The sequence below is a fragment of the Balaenoptera borealis genome, assembly GCF_965194805.1.
Source record: "Balaenoptera borealis genome assembly, chromosome: 3".
NCBI classification, from domain to species: Eukaryota; Metazoa; Chordata; class Mammalia; order Artiodactyla; family Balaenopteridae; genus Balaenoptera; species Balaenoptera borealis.
Genome location: NC_138866.1, coordinates 171,520,156 through 171,547,638, shown reverse-complemented (window position 1 = coordinate 171,547,638; position 27,483 = coordinate 171,520,156). Strand labels below are relative to the sequence as shown.

At 34.8% G+C, this 27,483-nt stretch overlaps 1 protein-coding gene across 7 annotated transcripts in view; it reads left to right on the top strand.

Annotated features, from left to right (window-relative positions):
- Positions 1 to 27,483, top strand: part of DNAJC1 (DnaJ heat shock protein family (Hsp40) member C1) — a 380,649-nt gene that overhangs the window by 219,325 nt on the left and 133,841 nt on the right. For 2 of the 7 annotated variants that reach the window (XM_082385492.1, XM_082385493.1), the window contains exon 2: positions 470 to 27,379. The exons of 1 other annotated variant lie outside the window; for it this stretch is intronic. In XM_082385492.1, the coding sequence (XP_082241618.1) occupies positions 17,960 to 19,324 (1,365 nt within the window). In that variant the 5' untranslated portion in view covers positions 470 to 17,959 and the 3' untranslated portion in view covers positions 19,325 to 27,379. Of the gene's footprint in view, positions 1 to 469; positions 27,380 to 27,483 lie in introns of those variants that run through there. 4 more of the 7 variants (XM_082385496.1, XM_082385494.1, XM_082385491.1 and 1 more) reach the window with 4 other exon arrangements.

Here is a 27,483-nt window from a genome sequence, read left to right as displayed (position 1 = left end):
GTGATTTGTAAACAAGTGTCTCAGTAAAAATTTAAATCCAATCAAAAGAATAAAAGAAATTCTGAAATTCTGAAATTTTCATGTTACAAATATATAAAACAGAAAGAGTGGTCCATTAATATCTATTTTAGCAATGTTGGAAAATTTCTAAACATGATTATGAGATGAAGTTAACTACATTCCTACATACTATTTTGTATACAGATAATTTTTTTAAATATTTTAAAATTATGTCATGAGTGATGCATCTCACATAGCAGCATTCCTTGAACTGAGACATTATTTCATGGGTCTTTTCCCCTAGGTTCTGTAGCTGTAGTTTTGTTTCTTTGACAGTCCTAACTCCTGTAACATAATTCAGGAAGTATATGTTCATTTAAAAAAAAAAAAGGAAAGATATTAAATAAACTTGAATTCACTTTTTGACTTGTTTCCTCATGGTTAAATTTTTTACTTTTTCTTTCCACAGTGTTAAATCATTATTCTGATCCTTCTCCATTCATAGGCTGTGGAAGACATTTTGGGGATATTTTGCTATCACCACATTCTGAGAGTACAATGAGAGTGTTCAGTTTATTAAAATCTAGATTATTTGTAGAGGTAATAGAAAATCCTTATTTTAGCGACATCATTTTTTTTTAATAACTGTTGTAATGCACTATAAAATTCATCAATCTTAAGTAATTCTTTGTGTGTCTCACTGCTATCCCTATCAGTGAAGTAATTTATGAACTGTAGTTACATTAAATATAACACTAAACTACATAATGACTTAATTCAAAGTATTTTTATGTACCTTGTAAATGTAAAAATATCCAGAAAAGTTTCCGATTTATAGGAAACGACTATTTTCTAGAAACAGATGGCAAATCAATTTTCTCCATAATCACTAAGGTAGTAAATGACACAGGAAAAAAAACAAACTTATTTTTTGAACCAAAAAAAGAGGGTATGTAAGTGGTATAGAGTATATAGTTTTTTTCTGTTTTTTTTTTTTTTTCCTTTCTTTCTTCCTTCCTTTTTTTTCCTTTCAAAGTTCAGTTTTAGCTTTTTACCACTTGATGGCAGTGATGGAGCTAGAGCTACCCTAAGAAGGTTAGGTCAAGAACTCATCATGAATAACAAAAGAGTATATACAAAAGAAATCTCTGACATTTTAATATTATTCACATTTCTAGGTGATATTACTTATATTGCAAGTGACAGTAATAGGGCGAAAAGCCTCTAGATGGAGCTTCAGTACTTTCTAAGGGAGAATGTTTGCTGTATCTTTCCAAATATATGCTTTATATTGTTTTACATAAGATATTGAAGGCAGAATGGATTTTTAAAAAATAATATTTAAGGATGAGTATATGTGAGTTTTAACTAGGGAAGCTGATTCAGCTAGTCCACAAATAATTTGAAAAAATGGCTATTTAAGTATCTGTTTTATTGTTATTATTTGTTGAAAAAAGTATGTTAAAATTGTTAGTCAAAGGTTCCTAACTAGTATTAGAATGAGCTTGCATATCTAACAAGTTAGTAAAAGACATTTTATTAGTAGGAAATCAGGTGCTTAAAATCAGTATTGCACCATAATTAAACATGACCATCTATATTATTAATTGTTATGCTTACTATCTATCATTCAACATTTGAGTTCTTAAGAGAACATATTTTTCCAATTCAGTTCCCCGATTTTTAAAAAATTAAATCAATTTAAATTAATCCAAATTTAGGAATTTTTTTGTAAAATATTCTTTTTATGAACACATGTTCTTTAAGTAGTAAATATTCTTACTCATCAGAAATGGTTTTCTTTCATAGTCAAATAAAGAGTCCATTGTCACTATATGTAGAAGTGTGGTGGTCATTTTTAATAGGGAAAAAATATGGATGTTAATGTTCTCTGTACACTGTTGATTTTAGTGTCTACTTCTTTTAGAATATCAAGAAAACTGGAAAAAAGAATAGTAAGTTTTCTTACCTTCCTACTCATACCATTACCTGGATTAATTTTGATGTCTTAAAAAGCATTTCAATAGGTATGTGCTATTGGTTTACAATTGGTATTTTTAACCCTCAAAATATTAGCAGCAAACCATGAGTAATATTTGGTTTGATATTTACATGAGATAATTGTTTTTTGTTGAGGGAGAATGTATAACTGGAAAATCATATTAGAAGCATGAAAAATGATATGCAGTGGTTTTTTTTACTTTTCTTCAGTTTCTTAAATTCTTTTTCTCTGTTGAGACAAAAAGCTCACTGAAACAGAGTCATTGCCAATAACTTTATAATTACGTTTAATGATAGTGTTAAAAACAGTTGATTTTCTTTTCGGCTAAGCAAATATTGTATAAATTCATTTCAGGCTGTGTATAAAGTCAGCTAAATTTGCAGCATAGTTTGCTTGTGAATCACCTCAGTAGTAACAATCTCCTAGAAAGCCGTGTGTCGCTTTATTTGTTTCTTACCTTATTAAGTTTTGGGACTCTAGTAAGAAAGAAACACATTTCAAAAACATCTCGTAATTTTCCAAGCATTTCCTTTTGTTATTAATACCTCCTAAGCCAATATAATTGCATTAAATTAGCTTTCGGTTGTGTACTGACATGAACTTGAAAAGATATGGTCTGTTTATCAGTGATAGGCAAACTCCAAATCAAAAAATTGTTATGCTACTACAAATATCTATAAATGGTAACCTTGTAATAGTAGTTACTAATGAAATAAATTCATTTTAAGTAGTTATGGTTAAGTTTCAACTTAAGCTTTAACTTGAGGAATCTCTCTTGACAAAGGGAAACAAACATTCTCCATTTCTCTGAAGCACTTGCCCTATGAAGAAATCAGTTATACGTATATCAAGTTAATTTTACATGTCAAACCTTTTTTAAAAGGAAAAAGGATAAAGCATGCAGTTGTTATTTGCTACAGTCAAAGAAGTTTAAAACTGTCTTTAATTCGGTGGAGGAAAAATTCCTCTGTTTTACACTGAGGTTGCTGAGTTGCTTTTTCTCCTTTTTAACCAGTGTGTTGGTGTTAGGTAGTATCATCTCTAACATTTAAAGTTTACTTAGCTTACCTTTTTATCTTGCTGGTAGTAGTGCCAAAACCTGCAGTGAAGCATTCCTATCGCCCAGTACTTAACTGTTAAGAGTATTATACTCACTTTCAGTATTAGTACTATAAACATCATTAACAGTAACTTTTGTCGATAAGACAAAAATAAATTAAGTAGAAAAGGACAAACTTCTCATTTCTTTTTGTAAACTAGTTTTTTTAAAAAATAAATTTTCCTGAAATGTAGTCTACTTAACAGGTTTTTATTAAACTGTATGTCGAAAGTATAATAAGCACAAGGAAATCTGTAGTAGTTATTATAGTGGCTAATAAAAATCTTTTGATTTGTCAAAGCATTCTATTAATAAACCAAAAAAAAAAAGCACTGACACAGCCCCTGCTGTTAATACAGACTTTAAACAATGCAGATTACATTTGTCAATTCTTAGAATGTGTCTGGACAGCTCTATATCCCATTAATTATATATGTGTTCTAATACTGTCTTCTCAATCTGTTGAAGTTTCGATTTTACATTATTATTGCATAGCTTTCAGTACTATCTAAAATATGGTCATACAGCAGCTAGTACAACAATTTGGCTCTCTAGTTGTTATTTTGTTTCAATAAAAATTTTATTCTTTTCATACATTTAGCATTAAAGATTTCCTGCTTTATTTTGCTTTTGAAAATAAAGTATATGTAGTAAAATAATCTAAGTTTCACTTTATTTTATATCATCAGGCTATCTAAATAGCTATTGAAATACTTTTCAAAGCTCACTTTCTTTTGAAAGAAATTTTTTTTATGAAGTTGTACTACACAAGTGATGTCTTGGGGTTGTCCCCAACCCTGGATCTATCCCCTTTCCTTAAATTTTTCATTATTAAGCAGAAAATATATATGATTACTTCTCTAACAACACCATGGCTTTTTAAACTAAAAAGCAAAATATGTCAATGAATAAACACTCTGAATTTAGCCTTCTCTATCCTTTAAATTTTTATGAAGGTAATAACACTAAATGAAAGGCCATATTAATTAATATAGGTATAATTTTTAGTAAAGACATTATTTTACTTTTAAGTATAAATTTTATGTTAATACTCTTTTAAGTGAAGTAGCCCTGATTTATGAAACAAATTTATATGCATCCAAATACATGTTTGATGGTGTGCAAAATGGTAGTGGTATTTGTATCTCAAATTCATTGATATGCAAAAAAAATTTAGCTGATATCTGTAAAAGAAACTTCAGTATGAATTAGCTTATTAATGAAGGTTAACTAAAAAAGTCATGCCATGTGAGGCAAAGAGTGTATAAGTATGAAGAGTGGATCATATACTGTATGAATATAATTATAATATGTATGTCATATAATATTTTATGACACGTTGAGGAAAATGAAATAATTAGTTATCAATAAGAAGTAATAGTGTAAACATCAGAAACTGTGTAGAAAATTATCAAGTTTCTGTTCATCTGTTCTATAAATGTCAGCTAGATAGTTTATTATTTTAATATTTTGATAAGACCTTAAATTAATCTGTGTCGACTTAGTCCTCTTGCTAACATATTAATTGAACTGTAGCATAAAAGTAATAATTAATAGCTCAGTAAATTTATGTAACTGAGGATGACCTGCGAAAAGAAAATTGAATGGGCATTTATTGTGTACGTAAAGAAACTAATAAAATAACTTTTAGGGTTATTGCATAAAGTTTATTTTCTTATAGGCTAGCATAAATACTGCATTTAAAACTAAATACATTTTATCTTAATGGGTATGATGTTTTGATATGAAAAACTATAACTTAAACTCTTTCATACTAAAAAACCTTAACATGTCAAAGTTTATAGTTATATAGTCAAAGTAGTTATAGTTATTAAATACTTCATAACAATACATAAAATGATGAGGCTGCAGAATAATAAGAATTTAAGTGCAGAGTGAAACTTAAATCTTGCTTGGTATGCTTTTTTGCATTTAAAGTAATCATGACTGTTAAAAGACTTAAGAGCAGAGGATTAAAGAAACTTTCTCATCTGAATTCCTGACTTCTTGATCACAGGTACTTTTCTCTGTGTATACTAGTTCTTCTTTCTGATTCATTATATACAAATGATCATTACAAAAGTACATGATTGTCGAGGTTTTTAAAGGAGAGTGTTTTGTTCTCAATGTAAGTTGTCTTTTAAAAATTAATTTGGTTTGACTTAAAAAATTTTTATCAAATTATCTTTAGTAGAGTTCCCTGCAAAATCACGTAGCCTCACAGAACTGTGTTTGTTACCCTTAGCAAAGTAAGCCTAAATTATTCTGATAAGGAACTGTAAGTATAATTAATTATCATCATTCATAGTTTTGTTAGCTTATCAATTAAATTGTTTTCCACATAATTGTGATTTTAATCAATAATAACATCCAAAGGTTTGTTTTATTTTGTTTTAATTTTAAGTACAATTTTTTTTTCAGTAACGTTTTTCCTATTTATTTTCTTAAATTAATTTTTATTGGAGTATCATTGCTTTACAGTGTGTGTTAGTTTCTGCTGTACAGCAAAGTGAATCAACTATATGTATACATATATCCCCTCTTTTTTGGATTTCCTTCCCATTTAGGTCACCACAGAGCACTGAGTTCCTTGTGCTGTACAGTAGGTTCTCATTAGTTATCTATTTTTTACATAGTAGTGTATATATGTCAATCCCAATCTCCCAATTCATCCCACCCACCTTCCCTCCTTGGTATCCATCTGTGTGTCTATTTCTGCTTTGCAAATAAGTTCATCTGTATCATTTTTCTAGATTCCACATATAAGCAATGTTATACGATATTTATTTTTCTCTTTCTTACTTCACTCTGGTGACAGTCTGTAGGTCCATCCATGTCTCTGCAGATGGCACAGTTTTGTTCCTTTTTATGGCTAATATTCCACTGTATATATGTACCACATCTTCTTTATCCATTCCTCTGTTGATGGACATTTAGGTTGCTTCCATGTCCTGGCTATTGTAAATAGTGCTGCAGTGAACATTGGGGTGCATGTATCTTTTTGAATTATGGTTTTCTCTGGGTATGTGCCCAGGAGTAGGATTGCTGGGTCATATGGTAGTTCTATTTTTAGTTTTTGAAGGAACCTCCATACTGTTCACCATAGTGGCTGTATCAATTTACATTCCCACCAACAGTGTAAGAGTGTTCCCTTTTCTCCACACCCTCTCCAGCATTTATTGTTTGTAGATTTTTTGATGATGGCCATTCTGACCGGTGTGAGGTCATATCGCATTGTAGTTTTGATTTGCATTTCTCTAATGATTAGTGATGTTGAGCATCTTTTCATGTGCCTCTTGGCTATCTGTATGTCTTCTTTGGAGAAGTGTCTATTTAGTCCTTCTGCCCATTTTTTTATTGGGTTGTTTGTTTTTTTGATATTGAGCTGCATGAGTTCTTTGTATATTTTGGAGATTAATCCCTTATCAGTTGCTTCATTTGCAAATATTTTCTTCCATTCTGAGGGTTGTCTTTTTGTCTTGTTTATGGTTTCCTTTGTGCAAAAGCTTTTAAGTTTAATTGGGGTTAGATCTATTCTGGGTTGGGGTGGAAGTGTGTTTAGCTACTGAAGACTAGTTTGATTTCTCAGATATTTCTAATGTCATGATTCAAAGAAATGGGATATAATAAAAGTATTAGTCCTAACCAGTCCTTATTTCCTTACCAACTTGTAGTCTTTAATATTCAAGTCTATGAATCATCTGAAATTCTGCATATTTACTGCCTTTAAAAATGTCAGAAACCATTGCACAAAGTAATTTTGGGAACAAAATAAATGACAAAATATTGAATCCAAGGAGCACTTAGATGTAATATCACAGCAGTCTCCAAATCATTGCTGGTGGAATCAGTATGGGAATTTAATAATTCCAGGCAGATTGTGTTTGGTGACCTGTAGAGTACATTAGGAATCAAAGGTCAAAAGAAGCTTAGGACAAGTTAAGAGCGAGCACCTCTTCTTTAAAATACTTGTCACTTATTTCAGCTTCATTCTCCACTTCCTCCCAATTGGAGACTTTCTAGGAAAGCAATGTTACTAAAACACATTTAATTAATTCAGAAGAGTAGCTCAAAGAAATTGTGTCTGTCTTAGTGAGAGGTCAGACTCCACCAGTTACACTGGAGGGAATAGTAGTTAAAAGTTTTAAAATTTGGATACAGTATATTTGGGTTTTCCTTTTCTATCTTTTCTGTCTACTGCTTAAAAACGAAACAAACAAAAAGCAAAAATAAGTAAGGTTCCAGAAAGAGAAGTGAAATATCCCTAACCAGTTTAAGAATGAAGTTTCAAATAATGTCCCTTATGTTACCCATGTATGAGAACCAGGAATAAATTATTGAAATAATTTCTGGGTTAATTTAAGGATAGGGTTTTTTTTTCCCTCTACCTTTAACTGATTTAATAAATGATTTAAAATCATTTCTGGATTCACAAGGGTTATGTCCTATTCTCTTTTGAAGACCCCATGTTTCAATGAATGATTGCTTTCTAACCTCCTTTGTAGCCTTCCAAGAGATAGTACTGTCATACTAATATATTATTTATAAATAAATAAGCATATTTTGGTAATTCATGCTCAAAAATGTTTAGTGACCATTTCATTATGTTATCTTTGTAAGGTCTGATATAGTGACTCATGCATTGTTCACTGCAGTAGTCTTTTTTCTTACCTTGTTCTCCTATTACTAAATTCTTTAATCTTGTAGACATTTCTAGCATCTAGTTGTTTTTTACCTTGCTCCCCAGATCACATCAAACTCCCAGGTAAACTCTTCTCTGTCTGCACACCACTGAGGCACTTCCTTCTTGCCTTTCGTAGTCACTTTCTACTTCAGCTATTGCCATAATCTCCCCAACCCATTCAGGCCATGTACTAATTTATTGAAACGTAGGTGAGATAGAATTTAGATTTTAGTAAGCTATATTTGCCTTGTTTCTTTCTTTTGTGATCTGTGCAAAGGTGGGCTTACAAATTATTACAAATAATTTGACAAAAATTATGGCCAACAGGTCAAATGTGACAAATATGCTAAAGCAAAATATTTTTTTCAGAGGAAGAACTATCAGTAACTTCCTAGAGTATAATGATCATAAAATAATCAATAAGCAGCTATTGCATAATAAAATGCCCCTGAGGAAATCAGAGTCTTCTTAAATTCTTGGCATCAGGAGCTGCTAAAATGCATAGAAAAGATACATAGTATCAAAGTATATACTCTGACATAGATTTCCTTTTATTAAGTGTTGATTTGCTTCTTAGAAATTTGCTTCATAGAAATTAGACTACCCTGCAAAAAGAGAGATAAATTATTGCAAATCTTCTCTCTGGTTACAGCCCTAAAACTAACCACAGAGCTAAGTGGAAGAATAACTCAGGCTTCTATCATTTCATATAGTTTTATCTTTTGGAAGGCTACAAATGAGGTGTCTTTACTTTTTTTGTTTATTCAAGATAAGGAAAGGGAGGAAGACCACATGCTCCTTGGAATGAAGGTGGTTGGCCGGTAATTTTTGTTTAATTTCCATGTAATTTTTTTTTTGTAATAACTATTTTTATTTTAAGTTTTTATTGGAGTATAGTTGATTTGCAGTGTTGGGTTAGTTTCAGGTGTACAGCAAAGTGAATCAGTTATACAAATATATATATCCACTTCTTTAGATTATTTTCCCATATAGACCCCATGTAATGTTTTTTGTATCTTGTTTCTTTTTCTTTTGGAAGAGAGGTTGCTTACATGTTTAGGTTATATATTTTATTTTCTATTGGATTGTTGCTATTTCTGTAAGGAGCTCATTTGAAGAGTCAAATCTACCAAAGTAGTTTAAGAGATACACAGTTTTCTGAAGTAAAGTTTTTATTGAAATGCACATTCGTACATTCAGAAAGACGCAAAAATCGTAATTATAGAGTTATATGAATTTTCACAACTGAATCCATCCATGTAATCACCAAGGACAAGAAATAAAATGTTACCAGCACTCCAAAATCCCTTCTTGTGCTCTTTCTCAGTTACTCTCCCCTCTAAGGACAACCGTTATCCTGCCTTCTAACATCATAAATTAGTTTTACCTTTTAAAAAAATTTACATTCACATAATCATATGGTATATGCTCTGGTTGCTTGGCTTCTTTTGCTCAACATTATGCTCATGAAAGTCATCCATATTGTGTCGAACAAAAGTTCACTTGTGTTCATTGCTGTCTGTGTATTCCATTGTATGGATGTATCCCAATTTATTTACCCATCCTACTGTTGATGGATATTTAGGTTGTTTCCAGTTTGGAGCTGTTATGAACAGTGCTTCTGTGAACATTCTTGTACATGTTTTTTGATGAGCATATCTATGCATTTCTGTTGGGTTCATACCTAGGAACGAACTTGCTGGATCACAAGGTATGTGTCTATTCAGCTTTAGCAGATACTGCCAAACAGTTTTCAGATGGTTGTACTAGTTTATAGTCCCTCTAGCAGTGCATTGATGGTGTAGTTGCTCCATATCCTGTCAACACTCGGTTGTTAATTATCTTTTTTATAAAGAGAGAATCTTTTACAAATTTTCATTTTACAAAGATAAAAAAATTACCTTCTTTATTTTGGCCATTTTGTTAGGTATGTAGTGGTATCTCAGTGGGGCTTTAATTTGCTTTTCCCCAATGATTAATGAAGTTGAATACTTTTTCATTTGTTTGTTGGCCATTTGGATATGAAATACAGATTTTAAAGTATTATCTATTTCTATGTAATACTGCTACACAGAGAGAAAAGCTGGGAATTTGAACTTACTGATCATTTCTAGTATATCATTTCTAGTGATTGTCTAGTATAATTTTGATTTTTCACCTGTCACTTCTCAAATTACTAAGTAAACAGTTATTTTGCATAAAATTGGAAATAAGATGAAACAGTAAAGTAGGAGAAAGTGTTAAGGTAAATGTAGAAATAGCCACTATGTACATCAGGTCTTCCATTAACGAATAGCTAGGCAAAGTTGTACAGACTGAATTACTAGTTCTGTCTCTCCTCTGTCTACATGTCCACTTTTTTCCTTAGTATGACCTTCCTGCTACCTCTAACGAAGAGTTCAGCCTAAAAGAACTCTCTTACCGTCAGCTTGCATTCTCATTCCTGTTAATTCAAAGAATCCCCCTCAGCTTTTATTAGCAATGACATTTATGCATCATCAGGATTTATAACATTTACAGCCAGATACTTCCAGCTTCCCACAATCACCCTACAGACTTCCTCTTACGTCTATCCTCTCCTTCTTCCTGAAGGCTAGTTTTTCTTTCATAATTTGGATTCTATCCCCACCTGCTCTGAAACAGTCTGTCAGTAATCCTGTATATCACTTATATTTAAATTCTCCTGTCAGCTGCATCCTTATCAGTGTCAAAAAGGAGAGAAAACCTTTCTCAATCCCACATCTCCTTTTAGCAGTCAAATTTCTTGAAAATCTGTCCTCATTTCCTCACTTCCCCCCCATTCCTTATTGCACTCTAGTTTGGCATCTGTACCCATTACTCTATCAAAACAGCTCTTCCCAAGGTCGTTGGTGATCTTCAAAATAGCAAATCCAGTCAGTATGTTTCAGTGCTTATTTTACCTAACAGTAGCAGTATTGATACTGCTGACCATTCTTTTATTCTTGGAATAAAAGAAAACTCTTCTGATTTTCTACCTAACTTTGGTTCTCTGTCATTTATTTACATTCTTCAGACTCATTTAGGCCTTCATGTCTTACCACTCCATACTTTTTTCTTTAAGTGATCTTATTCGTGCCTGTGTTCGATTTTTCTTCATGTACCAATAGCTCCTAAATTTATATGTCTAGCACAAACTACTTCTTTGAGCTTCAAACCTGTATATTCAGGTGCTTAATTGACAGTTCTACTTGACTACTTCAAAGGCATCTCCTGCTTGGTAAACTCATGATCTTCTCTGCCCTTCTAATCTAACTCTTTCAGTATTCCCTATTTCCACCAATGGCACCAGTATCCTTACTTGTGCAAGTCTGACACTACAAGTCACCTGTCATTTACATCCTTCCCCCAATCTAAATTATCAACAGAAGTTCTCCTAATAACATTTCTTAAAGACTTTTTATTCTCTCTCCCCCAAAGATTATCTTAAGATAAACTCATTGCTACTTTTCTACAATACTGAATTCTGTCTCCCCTGTGATTATCCTAGACTTATCCATTATCTCTTACTTGGACCGTACTATGATTGCTACAGTTAGGAAGTTATCGTGATCAGGGAACTGTCATGATCAGTTAGCCACTGCAACTGCTGCACTATACCTGTTCCACCCAAAGGAGTGTCTGGCAGCCATGAAGCTAGTGGTAGAAACAGGACTTCTAATACTATGACAGAAAAACCTATGACCTTGTTTGCCAGCAGAAGTGGTCTTTGCCTCATTTTTGCATGCTAGATCAGAGTGCGTCTAACTTCTTTAGTATGGGAAGATGCTCTAGAAATTCATTGTTGAACATAGTAGCCACTAACCACATGTCGCTATTTAAATTTAACTGAATTAAAATTAAATGAAATTTAAATTCAGTTCTTTAGTCATGCTTCCCACATCTCAAGTGCTCAGTGGCCACATGTGCTGATCTGGAACATTTCTATCATTGTGCAAAATTCTTTTTAGACAATGCTGGATTAGAAAGAGGGTGGACTGAATATCCACTTTATATACCAGAGGAGCCATGATATTTGAAGCAACATATACTTTGAACAGAGTCCCGTAGAAGGGCCAAGAATAGGTTGCTTGGACTAGTATGAGGGGAGTGTTTGGACACCTGACAAATTATATAAAGAGGCTGAAGGAACGAAAATAATTGAGGTTTACCGTTAGATTTTTGGCTCTGGCTACTGAGTAGATAGTGGTGCCATATACCTAAAAGGAAAAACTGGGAAAGGAGGAAATTTGGGAGAACTGTATTATTTATGCTTTCTAGTGGGAACTTATAAAAACATAAATTGAAAGAATTGGTCTCTGTCTTCAGGGATTTACAATCCATACTATGAATAATTTAGAAATTTACTCTGACAGTCCTTGAAGAAAAGGAAAAATGTAGTGGACTATTACACGTCTTTATTTGGAGATAAAGGTTTCACCCTAAAAAAGTGAGTTAATTTCAGAGATCCAAAGAAAAGCATTCATTATCATTCCATTGCATTTCCTGGTTTGCATATTTATTTTACAAATTTATCAGCTTTCTTAAATGCTGTAAGAATTTGTATATTAAAATTAGAGGATGATATGAGAAAACAAACCTTCTATGTGGTAAATACAGTGGATTGGTTTCAACATTTATTCCTTCCTTCTGGTGTGCTTTACTGCACCAAGTGTGGAAAGTTAATAACTATGTGTTTCAGACTCACTTGCAGTTAAGTGTTCTGGATATAGTATAGCTTTGACCAGTTAGACATACTTTGGTAAATTTTGGAAGGTGGAAATCAGATGGAGGCGGTGCTTCTGCTGCTTTTGCATTTCTGTTAGTAGGCATGGGTGCCTATCTGTTTTTCCTTTGGTGTGGCATGGATTTGAAATCAACACTTTCATTGACTGTAGCCACCTTCTCACTTACCATGTCAGAGTGGAAGCATACCAGTGGGAAAATGGACAAACCGTTTAACAGTAGCAGTCAGTTGACTGTTCTCTAAGAGGTCCAGCTGTGGGCCTTGGGGACTATTCCCTGGGCTGACATTCAGGAGTTGGGGCTTCTGTCTTTGGGAAGAAGACTACCAGGAACAAGACATAGTCTGCAAGAACCACAGCAGAAAAAAGCCCTGTAAGGGGAACTGGTGCTCTGGTATTAAGAACCAATCTGTCTCTGAAAGGGAGTAAATGCAAAACTGATTAGGTGAAAGACAGATTTTGAAAGTTCCCGGTATCATATCTAGAACTTGTCTTGGCTGAGCTTTCAGATGAGATCGTTTGGCTCTGCTATTGGACAGTACAGGAGGCGGGGTCAGTGGAGAGGAAAGTAAAGTTGATATGTGAGAATATTCAGGATACAGAAACTGAGGTTTTAAGTGACTATCAAGGCACTTTGTGTCTGGTACGTTTTATTCACTTTCCCAAAGAACTAGCTTTTTTTCCTTTACGGTTTCATTACTTTCACCTTTTATGTTTATTTGTTCTTTCTTCCTATTTTCTTTTGTGTACTTTGTTGTTCTTTTTCTACTTTCTTAGGCTGGGCACTTCATTCATTTTCGGATTGTCTTGTTAAAAGAGTATTTAAAGCTACAAGTATTATCCTCTAAGTAGAGCTTTAGCTGTCATAGGTTTTGATATCAAATATTTTCCTTTTCATTAATTTCTAGGTAATATGTAATTTCAACTTTTATTTCTGCCTTGCTAAATTTTTTTTAAAACATACATTTGGTTCTGTCTCTCAAATCTCTTTAATATAGAACTGTCCATCCTGCTTTGTGCCCCTGCCATTGACCTCCCTTTCAAGATAAATTAGTTACAAAATATAGTCTAAGATAACTAATCTGGTTACCAGAAATGATGATTTTGTTTTGTGAATAGTTGATTTGATGTTCCTGCCAGCTCAGTCCCTCAGTAATTAGATATCAGAAGCAGCTGTCTCTTGAGGCTGCAGTATTTTGTTTATCTACATTTTGGAGAAGGCTTGCATTTTTAATCTTACGGGGAGGGCAGAGGTGTGTTCAACTTAAATAAACATGTTATTAATCCAAATTTATTTCGATGCAAGTTAAAAATAAGAGGATAGAATGCATTCCTCTTTTACTCTACTGGAAATTATCTGATTTGTCAACAAATTATTCTTACCAACCTTGACTCTCAAAATATAATAAGATGTATGTTCTATACGAGCATGAATAACTAAGATTTTGATATAAACTAGCCCTGTATTGGTTCCTATATATAGTTTAAGGCTAAGAAAAGTCAACTAAAGCTGTCATCTTACATAAATTTTAGTAGTTTTCTCCAAAGGCAATTGACTTTTAACAGTGATCTCCAGTGGAAGAACCCAAAGCTTCTCCCTGCTTCTTTTGTAGCAGGTCAACCATAGAAGCCCAGACTTAAAATTTATTATGAAGTAAACGACTTTATTATTTATTTATTTTTGCCATGAAAAATCATTTTTTAAAACATTTTCCTTTTTCAGTTTATTTTGATTTTTTTTCCAATTTATTTTGAATATTCTGTGAACCTGCATAAAATCCCGTAGTCCTGAAATTATGGTGAGCACAAGTTTCCTGTCTTATCTTCCTGGTCCTTAAATGCCTCCTTAAATGCCTCTATTATTTAATTCTTCTAGTGATAAATGTACTTGTATCCAGGCACATAGTTTTTTGTTTATTTTTTGTTGTTGTTGGCTTTTTGGGGGGGGTGGAGGGTGGGAGTGGACTATAAATTTAAGTGCAAAGGCCAGAGTAAAGAGGACGACGTCATTATCAAGAGTTCAGCTTGAGCTTTTTACTCAGTAATATCAGATGAGAAAATGACCCAAGGACTTAGAAAGATTGCATGGAATTACTAAGTTTGAGGCAGTTGACCTTGGATAATAACATTACAGAAATTAAGATACCCAGATGTCAACCAGAGTTTGAAGTTCTTCACCTGTGTGCCTAAATATATAGTTTGGATAACTATAGCCTTCCCTTTTTACTGAATCTGATATATGTTCTTCTCTTGGATTTAATATTCTTGAGTTTTTTCAAGGCAATAAGAAGTTTTATTAAGAACAGTTTACTAAAGATTGGTTCAAGATGACGGAGTAGAAGGACATGCTCTCATTCCCTCTTGCGAGAACACTGGAATCACAACTAACAGCTGACCAATCATCAACAGGAAGACACTGGAACTCACCAAAAAAGATACCCCACATCCAAAGACAAAGGAGAAGCCACAATAAGACGGTAGGGGCGCAATCACAATAAAATCAAATCCCATAACTGCTGGGTGGGTGACCCACAAACTGGAGAACACTTATACCACAGAAGTCCACCCACTGGAGTGAAGGTTCTGAGCCCCACGTCAGGCTTCAGAACCTGGGGGTCCAGCAACGGGAGGAGGAATTCCTAGAGAATCAGACTTTGAAGGCTAGCGGGATTTGATTGCAGGACTTTGACAGGACTGGGGGAAACAGAGACTCCACTCTTGGAGGGCACACACAAAGTAGTGTGTGCATGGGGACCCAGGGAAAGGAGCAGTGACCCCATAGAGACTGAACCAGACCTACCTGGTAGTGTTGGAGGGTCTCCTGCAGAGGCAGGGGTTGGCTGTGTCTCACCGTGAGGACAAGGACACTGGCAGCAGAAGTTCTGGGAAGTACTCCTTGGTGTGAGCCCTCCCAGAGTCCGCCATTAGCCCCACCAAAGAGCCTGGGTAGGCTCCAGTGTTGGGTCGCCTCAGGCCAAACAACCAACAGAGGGGGGACACAGCCCCACCCATCAGCAGGCAAGCAGATTAAAGTTTTACTGAGCTCTGCCCACCAGAGCAACAGCCAGCTCTACCCACCACCAGTCCCTCCCATCAGGAAACTTGCACAAGCCTCTTAGATAGCCTCATCCACCAGAGGGCAGACAGCAGAAGCAAGAAGAACTACAATCCTGCAGCCTGTGGAACAAAAACCACGTTCATAGAAAGACAGACAAGATGAAAAGGCAGAGGTCTATGTACCAGATGAAGGAACAAGATAAAACCCCAGAAAAACAACTAAATGAAGTGGAGATAGGCAACCTTCCAGAAAAAGAATTCAGAATAATGATAGTGAAGATGATCCAGGACCTCGGAAAAAGAATGGAGGCGAAGATCGAGAAGATGCAAGAAATGTTTAACAAAGACCTAGAAGAATTAAACAACAAACAGAGATGAACAATACAATAACTGAAATGAAAAATACACTAGAAGGAATCGGTAGCAGAAAAACTGAGGCAGAAGAACGGATAAGTGACCTGGAAGACAGAATGGTGGAATTCACTGCTGCGGAACAGAATAAAGAAAAAAGAATGAAAAGAAATGAAGACAGCCTAAGAGACCTCTGGGACAACATTAAACGCAACAACATTCACATTATAGGGGTCCCAGAAGGAGAGAGAGAAAGGACTCGAGAAAATATTTGAAGAGATTATAGTTGAAAAATTTCCTAACGTGGGAAAGGAAATAGCCACCCAAGTCCAGGAAGCACAGAGAGTCCCATACAGGATAAACCCAAGGAGAAACATGCCGAGACACATAGTAATCAAATTGGCAAAAATTAAAGACAAAGAAAAATTATTGAAAGCAGCTAGGGAAAAATGACCAATAACATACAAGGGAACTCCCATAAGGTTAACAGCCGATTTCTAAGCAGAAACTCTACAAGCCAGAAGGGAGTGGCATGATATACTTAGAGTGATGAAAGGGAAAAACCTACAACCAAGATTACTCTACCCAGCAAGGATCTCATTCAGATTCAATGGAGAAATCAAAAGCTTTACAGACAAGCAAAAGCTAAGAGAATTCAACACCACCAAACCAGCTCTACAACAAATGCTAAAGGAACTTCTCTAAGTGGGAAACACAAGAGAAGAAAACGACCTACAAAAACAAACCCAAAACGATTAAGAAAATGGTCATAGGAATATACATATTGGTAATTACCTTAAACGTGAATGGATTAAATGCTCCAACCAAAAGACACAGGTTTGCTGAATGGATACAAAAACAAGACCCATCTATATTCTATATGCTGTCTACAAGAGACCCACTTCAGACCTAGGGACACGTACAGACTGAAAGTGAGGGGTTGGAAAAAGTTATTCCATTCAAATGGAAATCAAAAGAAAGCTGGAGTAGCAATGCTCATATCAGATAAAATAGACTTTAAAATAAAGAATGTTACAAGAGACAATGAAGGACACTACATAATGATCAAGAGATCAATCCAAGAAGAAGATATAACAATTATAAATATATATGCACCCAACATAGGAGCACCTCAATACATAAGGCAACTGCTAACAGCTATAAAAGAGGAAATCGACAGTGACACACTAATAGTGGGAGACTTTTAACACCTCACTTACACCAATGGACAGATCATCCAAGCAGAAAATTCATAAGGAAACACAAGCTTTAAATGACACAATAGACCAGATAGATGTAGTTGATATTTATAGGACATTCCATCCAAAAACAGCAGATTACACTTTCTTCTCAAGTGCGTATGGAACATTCTCCAGGATAGATCACATCTTGAGTCACAAATCAAGCCTCAGTAAATTTAAGAAAATTGAAATCATATCAAGCATCTTTTCTGACCACAACGCTATGAGATTAGAAATGAATTACAGGGAAAAAAACGTAAAAAACACAAACACATGGAGGCTAAACAATACGTTACCAAATAACCAAGAGATCACTGAAGAAATCAAAGAGGAAATCAAAAAATACCTAGAGACAAATGACAATGAACACACGACGATCCAAAACCTATGGGATGCAGCAAAAGAAGTTCTAAGAGGGAAGTTTATAGCTATACAAGCCTCAAGAAACAAGACACATCTCAAATAAACAATCTAACCTCACACCTAAAGGAACTACAGAAGAAGAACAAACAAAACCCAAAGTTAGCAGAAGGAAAGAAATCATAAAGATCAGAGCAGAAATAAATGAAAAAGAAACAAAGAAAACCATAGCAAAGATCAGTAAAACTAAAAGCTGGTTCTTTGAGAAGATAAACAAAATTGATAAACCATTAGCCAGACTCATCAAGAAAAAGAGGGAGAGGACTCAATAAAATTAGAAATGAAAAAGGAGAAGTTACAACAGACACCGCAGAAATACAAAGCATCCTAAGAGACTACTACAAGCAACTCTATGCCAATAAAATGGACAACCTGGAAGAAATGGACAAATTCTTAGAAAGGTATAACCTTCCAAGACTGAACCAGGAAGAAACAGAATATATGAACAGACCAATCACAGGTAGTGAAATTGAAACTGTGATTAAAAATCTTCCAACAAACAAAAGTCCAGGACCAGATGGCTTTACAGGTGAATTCTATCAAACATTTAGAGAAGAGCTAACACCCATCCTTCTCAAACTGTTCCAAAAAATTGCAGAGGAACAAACACTCCCAAACTCATTCTATGAGGCCACCATCACCCTGATACCAAAACCAGACAAAGATACTACAAAAAAAGAAAATTACAGGCCAATATCACTGATGAATATAGATGCAAAAATCCTCGGCAAAATACTAGCAAACAGAATCCAACAACACATTAAAAGGATCATACACCATGATCAAGTGGGATTTATCCCAGGGATGCAAGGATTCTTCAGTGTATGCAAATCAATCAATGTGATACACCATATTAACAAACTGAAGGAGAAAAACCATATGATCATCTCAATAGATGCAGAAAAAGCTTTTGACAAAATTCAACACCCACTTATGATAAAAACTCTCCAGAAAGTGGGCATAGAGGGAACCTACCTCAACATAATAAAGGCCATATATGACAAACCCACAGCAAACATCATTCTCAATGGTGAAAAACTGAAAGCATTTCCTCTAAGATCAGGAACAAGACAAGGATGTCCACTCTCACCACTATTCAACATAGTTTTGGAAGTCCTAGCCACGGCAATCAGAGAAGAAAAAGAAATAAAAGGAATACAAATTGGAAAAGAAGAAGTAAAACTGTCACTGTTTGCAGATGACAGGATACTATACATAGAGAATCCGAAAGATGCCACCAGAAAGCTACTAGAGCCAATCAATGAATTTGGTAAAGTTGCAGGATACAATATTAATGCACAGAAATCTCTTGCATTCTTATACACTAATGATGAAAAATCTGAAAGTAAAATTAAGAAAACACTCCCATTTACCACTGCAACAAAAAGAATAAAATACCTAGGAATAAACCTACCTAAGGAGACAAAAGACCTGTATGCAGAAAACTATAAGACACTGATGAAAGAAATTAAAGGTGATACAAACAGATGGAGAGATATACCATGTTCTTGGATTGGAAGAGTCAACATTGTGAAGATGACTATACTACCCAAAGCAATCTACAGATTCAATGCAATCCCTATCAAATTACCAATGGCATTTTTCACAGAACTAGAACAAAGAATTTCACAATTTGTATGGAGACACAAAAGACCCCAAATAGCCAAAGTAATCTTGAGAAAGAAAAACAGAGCTGGAGGAATCAGGCTCCTGGACTTCAGACTATAAGCTACAGTAATCAAGACAGTATGGTACTGGCACAAAAACAGAACTATAGATCAATGGAACAGGATAGAAAGCCCAGAGATAAACCCACGCACATATGGCCAACTAATCTATGACAAAGGAGGCAAGGATATACAATGGAGGAAAGACAGTCTCTTCAATAAGTGGTGCTGGGAAAACTGACAGCTACATGTAAAAGAATGAAATTAGAACACTCCCTAACACCATACACGAAAATAAACTCAAAATGGATTCGAGACCTAAATGTAAGACCGAACCCTATAAAACTCTTAGAGGAAAACATAGGCAGAACACTCTGTGGCATAAATCACAGCAAGATCTTTTTTGATCCACCTCCTAGAGTAACGGAAATAAAAACAAAAATAAACAAATGGGACCTAATGAAACTGCAAAGCTTTTGCACAGCAAAGGAAACCATAAACAAGACGAAAAGACAACCCTCAAAATGGGAGAAGATATTTGCAAACGAATCAACAGACAAAGGAGTAATCTCCAAAATATATAAACAGCTCATGCAGCTCAATATTAAAGAAACAAACAACCCAATCCAAAAATGGGCAGAAGACCTAAACAGACATTTCTCCAAAGAAGACATACAGATGGCCAAGAAGCACATGGAAAGATGCTCAGCATCACTAATTATTAGAGAAATGCAAATCAAAACTACAATGAGGTATCACCTCACACCAGTTAGAATGGGCATCGTCAGAAAATCTTCAAGCAACAAATGCTGGAGAGGGTGTGGAGAAAAGGGAACCCTCTTGCACTGTTGGTGGGAATGTAAATTGATACAGCCATTATGGAGAACAGTATGGAGGTTCCTTAAAAAACTAAAAATAGGGCTTCCCTGGTGACGCAGTGGTTGAGAATCTGCCTGCTAATGCAGGGGACACGGGTTCGAGCCCTGGTCTGGGAAGATCCCACATGCCGCAGAGCAACTGGGCCCGTGAGCCACAGCTACTGAGCCTGCGCGTCTGGAGCCTGTGCTCCGCAACGAGAGAGGCCGCGATAGTGAAGAGGCCCGCGCACCGCGATGATGAGTGGCCCTCGCTTGCCGCAACTGGAGAAAGCCCTCGCACAGAAAGGAAGACCCAACACAGCCAAAAATAAATATAAAAATAAATAAATAAATAAGACCTGGTGCAAACAAATAAATATTTTAAAAAAAAAAACTAAAAACTAAAAATAGAATTACCATATGACCTAGCAATCCCACTACTGGGCATATACCCAGAGAAAACCATAATTCAAAAAGACACATGCACCCCAATGTTCATTGCAGCACTATTTACAATAGCCAGGTCATGGAAGCAACCTAAATGCCCATCGACAGACGAATAGATAAAGAAGATGTGGCACATATATACAATGGAATATTACTCAGCCATAAAAAGGAACGAAATTGGGTCCTTTGTTAAGACGTGGATGGATCTAGAGACTGTCATACAGAGTGAAGTAAGTCAGAAAGAGAAAAGCAAATATCGTATATTAACACATATATGTGGAATCTAGAAAAATGGTACAGATGAACCGGTTTGCAGGACAGAAATTGAGACACAGATGTAGAGAACAAACGTATGGACACTAAGGGGGGAAAGCGGCGGGGGGTGTGGGTGGTGGTGTGCTGAATTGGACGATTGGGATTGACATGTATACACTGATGTGTATAAAATGGATGAATAATAAGAACCTGCTGTTTAAAAAAATAAATAAAATTAAATTAAAAAAAAAAAAGAACAGTTTACTTTGGTCAGATTCTGGATAAGGTCTTCTCATTTTTGTTTTGTTAACCACCTGGCAGACCTAAAAAGAGGTGGGTCTCAAATTTGCAAAGACACTGTAAATAGAATGAGTTTTAGATTATTGGCAATCCACTGATATAAATCGGGTCAACAAACTACACTCCATGGGCCAAAACCAGACACTAACTGTTGCTGAAAATAAAATTTCACTGGATCACCACAACACCCATTTGTTGATGTGTCGTCTGTGGCTGCTTTCTCACTACAATGGCAGAGCTAAATAATTGCAGCAGAGACTTTTTGGCCTGCAAAGCCTCCAGTATTTACTATCTGGCCCTTTACAGAAAATGTTTGCCAATCCCTGATATAAAGTAAAATAAGAAACCCCTCTTGGACCACCTAAGACAGAATTTTCAGTGTTCTTACCTTGCAAAGCTTTTATGAGGATAGATTGGGTTTATTTTTTTCACTACCGTGTCCTCAATGGTGGTAAGTAGTAGGTACGCAATAAATATTGTCAAATCAATAAATAAAAACCATCCAAATTCATTTTACTCTTCTCAGTTCCTTAGTACTCACGGTCTGAAGCACAAATCCAAATAAACTGCAAGTCAGGTTTGCTAAGTGTTAAAATGAAAGAGAAATAGTGACTTTCTAGCCTACGTATTATAACAGTTTTCATTTACTCAGCACTACTATGTGCCAGATACTATAATCACATTATGTACATATATGTATGTGTGTATATATATTTACATATATGTATATATATTTAGGTGTTGTAACATTATTATTTCTATTTTATAGATGAGAACTTGAGACTTAGAGTAGGTAAATTGTCCAAAATCACATAGCTAGTAAGTGGCTTAGTTATTTTCAAGCCCATCTTCATCCTAAGCATCATAGTAAGTGGAAAGGGGCTAACTCTAATATAATCTAGAATACGAGTAAAATTTCTCTGAGATTTGTCCCACATCTAACATCCTAACCAGATCTGTTCAAAAGTAAATTAGATAAGAAGTTTTTCATTTAGTGTATCTACCTCTAGAAGAGTGTTCACTGGGAACAATGAATACATTTTAAACATCTCTGGGTTGAGCTATATCAGACCACTACCAATCCTGCTTTTCAGACTCCCAGAGATAGCTGGCTCCATTTTGATGTGTATAGCTTAACTTACATTAGAAGATAATCAAGGAGTGGCCATAGGATATGCAGAAAATAGTCTTTAATTCTAGAAGAGGTAGCATGGGAGGTGAGACTAAATTTCTGTCAGGAAATTTCTGCTACCTAGAATCTATCTAACATTTTGGCAGATTACTAAGCCTTAGTGTAAGCCCCAGTTTCCTCATTAAAATAAAGATAATAATTATACCTATCACCAAGGGTTGTAAAAATCAAGGGAATTAACATATATTGTGGCTAGAATGGCGCCTAGCACATAGCGTGCAATAAAGATAATTCTGCATTGTTTCAATTTTTAAAAATTGAGATATTCATGAAACATAAAATTCACCATTTTAACCATTTTAAGTGTACAATTCCATGATTTCTAGTGTATTCACAATGTTGTTCAGTCATCATCTAATTCCAGGACATTTTCAGCACCCCGAAAAGAAACTCTGTGTGTATTAAGCAGTCACTCCTCATTCCCCTCTCTCCCCAGCCCCTGGGAACTACTGATTTGCTTTCAGTATCAATAGATTTGTACATAAAGGACAAATGGACAGTTAAAATGGAATCATGAAATACATGGCTTTCTGTGTCTGGCTTTTCTCATTTAGCATCGGGTTTTCAAGATTCATTCATGTTGTAGCATATATCAGTACTTCATTCCTTTTATGTCTGAGTAATATTCATTGTATTGATATACCTATACCACATTTTGTTTATCCATTCATCAGTTAGTGGACGTTGGGTTGTTTCTACTTTTTGGCTATTGTAAATAGTATTGCTGTGAACATTTGTGTACAAGCATTTGTTTGAACACCAGTTTTCATTCTCTTCATTAAATACCTAGGAATATAATTAAAAGGTTATATGGTAACTCTGTGCTTATTTTTTTAAGGAACCACCAAACTTGCACAGTGGCTGCAAAGTTTTAAATTCTGATTAAGTACAATTTGTATATTTTTTCTTTTGTTGCCTGTTCTTTTAATATCGTAGCTAAGAATCCATTGTAAAAATCCAAGGTCGTATAGATTTACCTCTGTGTTTTCTTCTAAGAGTCTTATAGTTTTAGCTCTTATATTTGGGACTTTGATTTATTTCAAGTTAGTTTTTTTATATCGTGTGAGATAAGGGTCCAACTTCTGTCTTTTTTTTTTTTGCATGTGGATATCCAGTTATCTCAACATCATTTGTTGAAAAGACTGTTCTTTCTCTATTGGCTGATGTTGGCACCCTTGTTGAAAATCAGTTTGACCATAGATGAATAGGTTTATTTTTGGATTCTGAATTCTTATATTGAGCTGTATGTCTATCCATATGTCATAACCACACTGTCTTGATGACTATAGCCTTGTAGTAAGTTTTGAAATCAGGACATATGAATCTTCCAACTTTGTTTTCAGGGTATTGTAGCTATTCTGGGTCCCTGGCATTTCCCTATGAATTTTAGGATAAGCATGTAAATTTCTGCAAAATGCCAGGTGGGATTTTGATAGGGATTGCATTGAATCTGTGGACAACTTGCGAATTATTGCCATTTTAATATTGTCTTCCAGTCCATGAACATAGATGCCTCTCCATTTATTAAGACCTTCTTTCATTTCTTTCAGCAGTGTTTTATAGTTCATAGTGTACAAATGTTACACTTCTTTTGTTAAACTTATTCCAAAGTATTTTATTCATTTTGATGCTATTGTCAAGGATTTGTTTTCTTAGTTTCATTTTTGGATTTTTAATTGCTAGTATGTAGAAATACAGCTGATCTTTATATATTGATGTTGTATCCTACAACTTAATACATTTACTTCTTAGCTCTAATACTTGTTCTGTGATGCTTTAGGATTTACCATGTATAGGATCATGTCATCTGTGAATAGAGAGAGTATTAATTCTTCCATTCTAATTTGGATGCCTTTTATTTCTTTTTCTTGACTAATTGCTCAGGGCAGAACAGATATCCCTCTTACTACTGATCTTGGGGAAAAGGTTTCAGACTTCACCATTTAGGTAGGAGGTTACCTGTGGGTTTTTCATAGATGCCATTTATCAACTTGAGAAAGTTTCCTTCTAGTCCTAGTTTGTTGAGTGTTTTGTTATTAAATGGTGTTGGATATGCTTTTTCTGCATCAACTGAGATGGCTATGTGGTTTTTTGTTCTTCATTTAATTAATATGATATATTGATTGGTTTTCATGCACTGAAACACCCTTGCATTCATAGGATAAATCTCACTTGGTCATGGTATGTAATCCTTTTTATATGCAGCTGGATTCAGTTTACTAGAAGTTTGCTGAGGAATTTTTGCATCTGTATTAATAAGGAATATTGATCTATAGTTTTCTTTCTTGAGGTGTTTTTCTGGTTTTGGTATCCTTCCTCCTAATGTCTCCTAATGTCTCCTTTGGTATCCTTCCTCCTAAACTCTCCTAATGAAGAGTTTAAAGAGGATTGTGATTTCTTCAAATGTTTGACAGAATTTAGTAGTGAAAGTCATCTGGTTTTGAGGTTGCGGGCTTTTCTTTTTAGGACATTGGGTTTTTTTGGTTTTTATTAACTGATCAATCTCTTTACTTGTTATAGGTCTATTCATTTTTTCTGTTTCTTCATGAGTCAGTTTGTGTGTTTCTAGAAATTTGTCTATTTCATCTGGGTTTCCTAATTGGCATACAATTGTTCACAGTATTCTTAGTGTACTATTTGATTTGCTTTTTGTTTATTTTACAGTAGATCTTTATTTTCTTAGTGTTTGCCATGGAGATTACAATTAACATGTTAATTTATAGAAATCTAGTTTGAATTAATAGCAAGTTAGTTTCAATCGTATAAAAAATTTGGCTCCTGTATAGCTGTGTTCCCCTTCCTTATGTAGTTATTGTCACAGATTACATCTATATACATGTATGCACATAGACATAGATCTATATTATCATTTTATTTGAGACATAGACATTTATTATTTAAGACATTTAAGACATTTATTATTATTGCTTTAATAGTTGTCTTTTAAATCATATAAAAAATTGGAGTTACTAACTAGAAATACATGAATATTGACTTTTATATTTATCTATATAGTTATCTTTATCAGTGTTCTTTATTTCTTTGTATGAATTGAGTATTCAATTCAATACCCTGGTATTTTTTTCTTTCAGCCTGAAGGACTCTCTGCAGCACTTTTTGTAGAGCAAGTCTACTAGAAATGAATTCTTATCTTTTGTTTAATTGGAATATCTTAATTTCTCTTTCTTTTTTGAGGAATAGCTTTGCTGGATATAGAATTCTTGCTTAACAGATTTTTTAAAGCACTTTGAATATGTCATTCCATTAACTTCTGGCCACCATGGTTTCTGATAAGAAATTAGCTGTTAATGTTTTTGAGAATTCCTTGTACATAATGATCACTCTGCTGTTCTCAGGATTCTCTGTGTCTTTGAACAGTTTGAGTGGAATGTTTCTAGGTGTGGATTTCTTTGTGTTTACCCTACTTAGGATTTGTTGAGATTTCTTGGATGTGTATATTCATGTCTTTTATCAAATTTTAGAAGTTTTCAGTCTTTTTTTTTTTTTTTTTTGCCCTTTTCTCTATTCTCCCTCTTGGACTCTTATTAAATGTATGTTGGTATACTTGGTGGTGTCCCACAGATCTCTTAGGCTCTGTTCATTTTTCTTCATTTTTTTTCTTCTTTTTGCTCCTCTTATTGGAAACTCTCATTGACCTATCTTCAAGTTCATAGATGTTTTTCTCCTACCTGCTCAAATCTGCTTTTGAGCCCCTCTAGTGATTTTTTAAATTTCAGTTATTGTATTTTTCAAGTCCAGAATTTTTCTTTGGTTCCTTTTAAAATTTTATGTCTCTGTTGATATTCTCAATTTGGTGAGACATCATTCTTGTTCTTTCTATTAGTTCTTTGTACATGCTCTTGAGCATATTTAAAACAGTTGATCTAAAATCTTTCTCCAGTAAATCCAGTGTCTGGTCTTCATCAGGGACAATTTCTGTTAATTTCTTTTTTCTGTGTGTGTGGGCCATACTTTCTTGTTTCTTTGCATCCTTCATAATTTTTAATGAGTACTGGACATTTTGAATATATAATGTAATTAGATTATTTTACCTCATCAGGGTTTTGTTTGTTTGTTTTTTTCTGCCTGTGGTTGGTGTTGTTTGTTTGTCTAGTGATTTTTCTGAACTAATTTTGTAAAGTGTATATTCTTTGCCATGTGTGGCCACTGACATCTGTTTGATTAGCTTAGGGGTCAGCTAATGATTCAACAGAGATTTCCTTAAAGGTTTGGGACCAGAAACAAACAAACAAACAAAAAAAACCTCAAAATCTTTGGCAGTGGGTCCTGTGTATATGTTGGGGCATGCCTTCAACACTCAGCTAGGCAGTTTACAACTCACCCTTAGACTTCATCTGCTACTTGTATACAGCCTAAAGCTCAGCCAGAAGTGAGAATTTAGGGCCGTCTCAGGTGTTTTTGAGCAGCTACTCCGCCTTGGGCACACACATGTGGGTCTTCTGGTGGGAGCATTTCAAATCCCATATTCCCCAAAGCATCTCACTTTCCAGTTTTTCCTCCTAAGCTTTTTGATGTGTCTATTGTTTACCCCAGCTGCCATCCCTTGCCTCATTTGGCACCTGCTGATAAATTTGCCGTTAAATGTTTTTGACAAATGTCCTGAACAGTTGCCTCTCTGCGCTGGGAGAGATCTGAGCTTGGTGAAATAAAGGTAAGCCCTTTACACAGTCTGTCAGGGAACCAAAAGACAGGCCAGAACAAGCAGCCACAGTTCTTGGAGGACAAAGTCCACTTTGCTTACTCTAACACTAGGAACCCACACCAGTAACTCAGATTGGCATCTTCAGGACCCTTACTGCAAATTAGCTACCTTTTGCTTGACTAAGTGCTTGACTGATTGCTGGAATCCTTTGACTAGTTTGAAGAGTTCAGATAAAGTTGATTCTGACAGGTTTTGCCAGGTTATTTGCTGTTTCTCTTCAGGGACAGGCCCTTGGAGTTCCCTACTCTGCAACTTTCATTGATGTCTCATCACATTTTTTTCAATTTTGACAAACATATTATTTTCATAGGTTGTTGTTGTGTTTTTTGTTTTTTTTTTTTTTTTAATAAAGAATGACCAGGGACTTCCCTGGTGGTCCAGTGGTTAAGACTCTGCACTTCCAATGCAGGGGGCACAGGTTCGATCCCTGGTCAGGGAACTAAGAT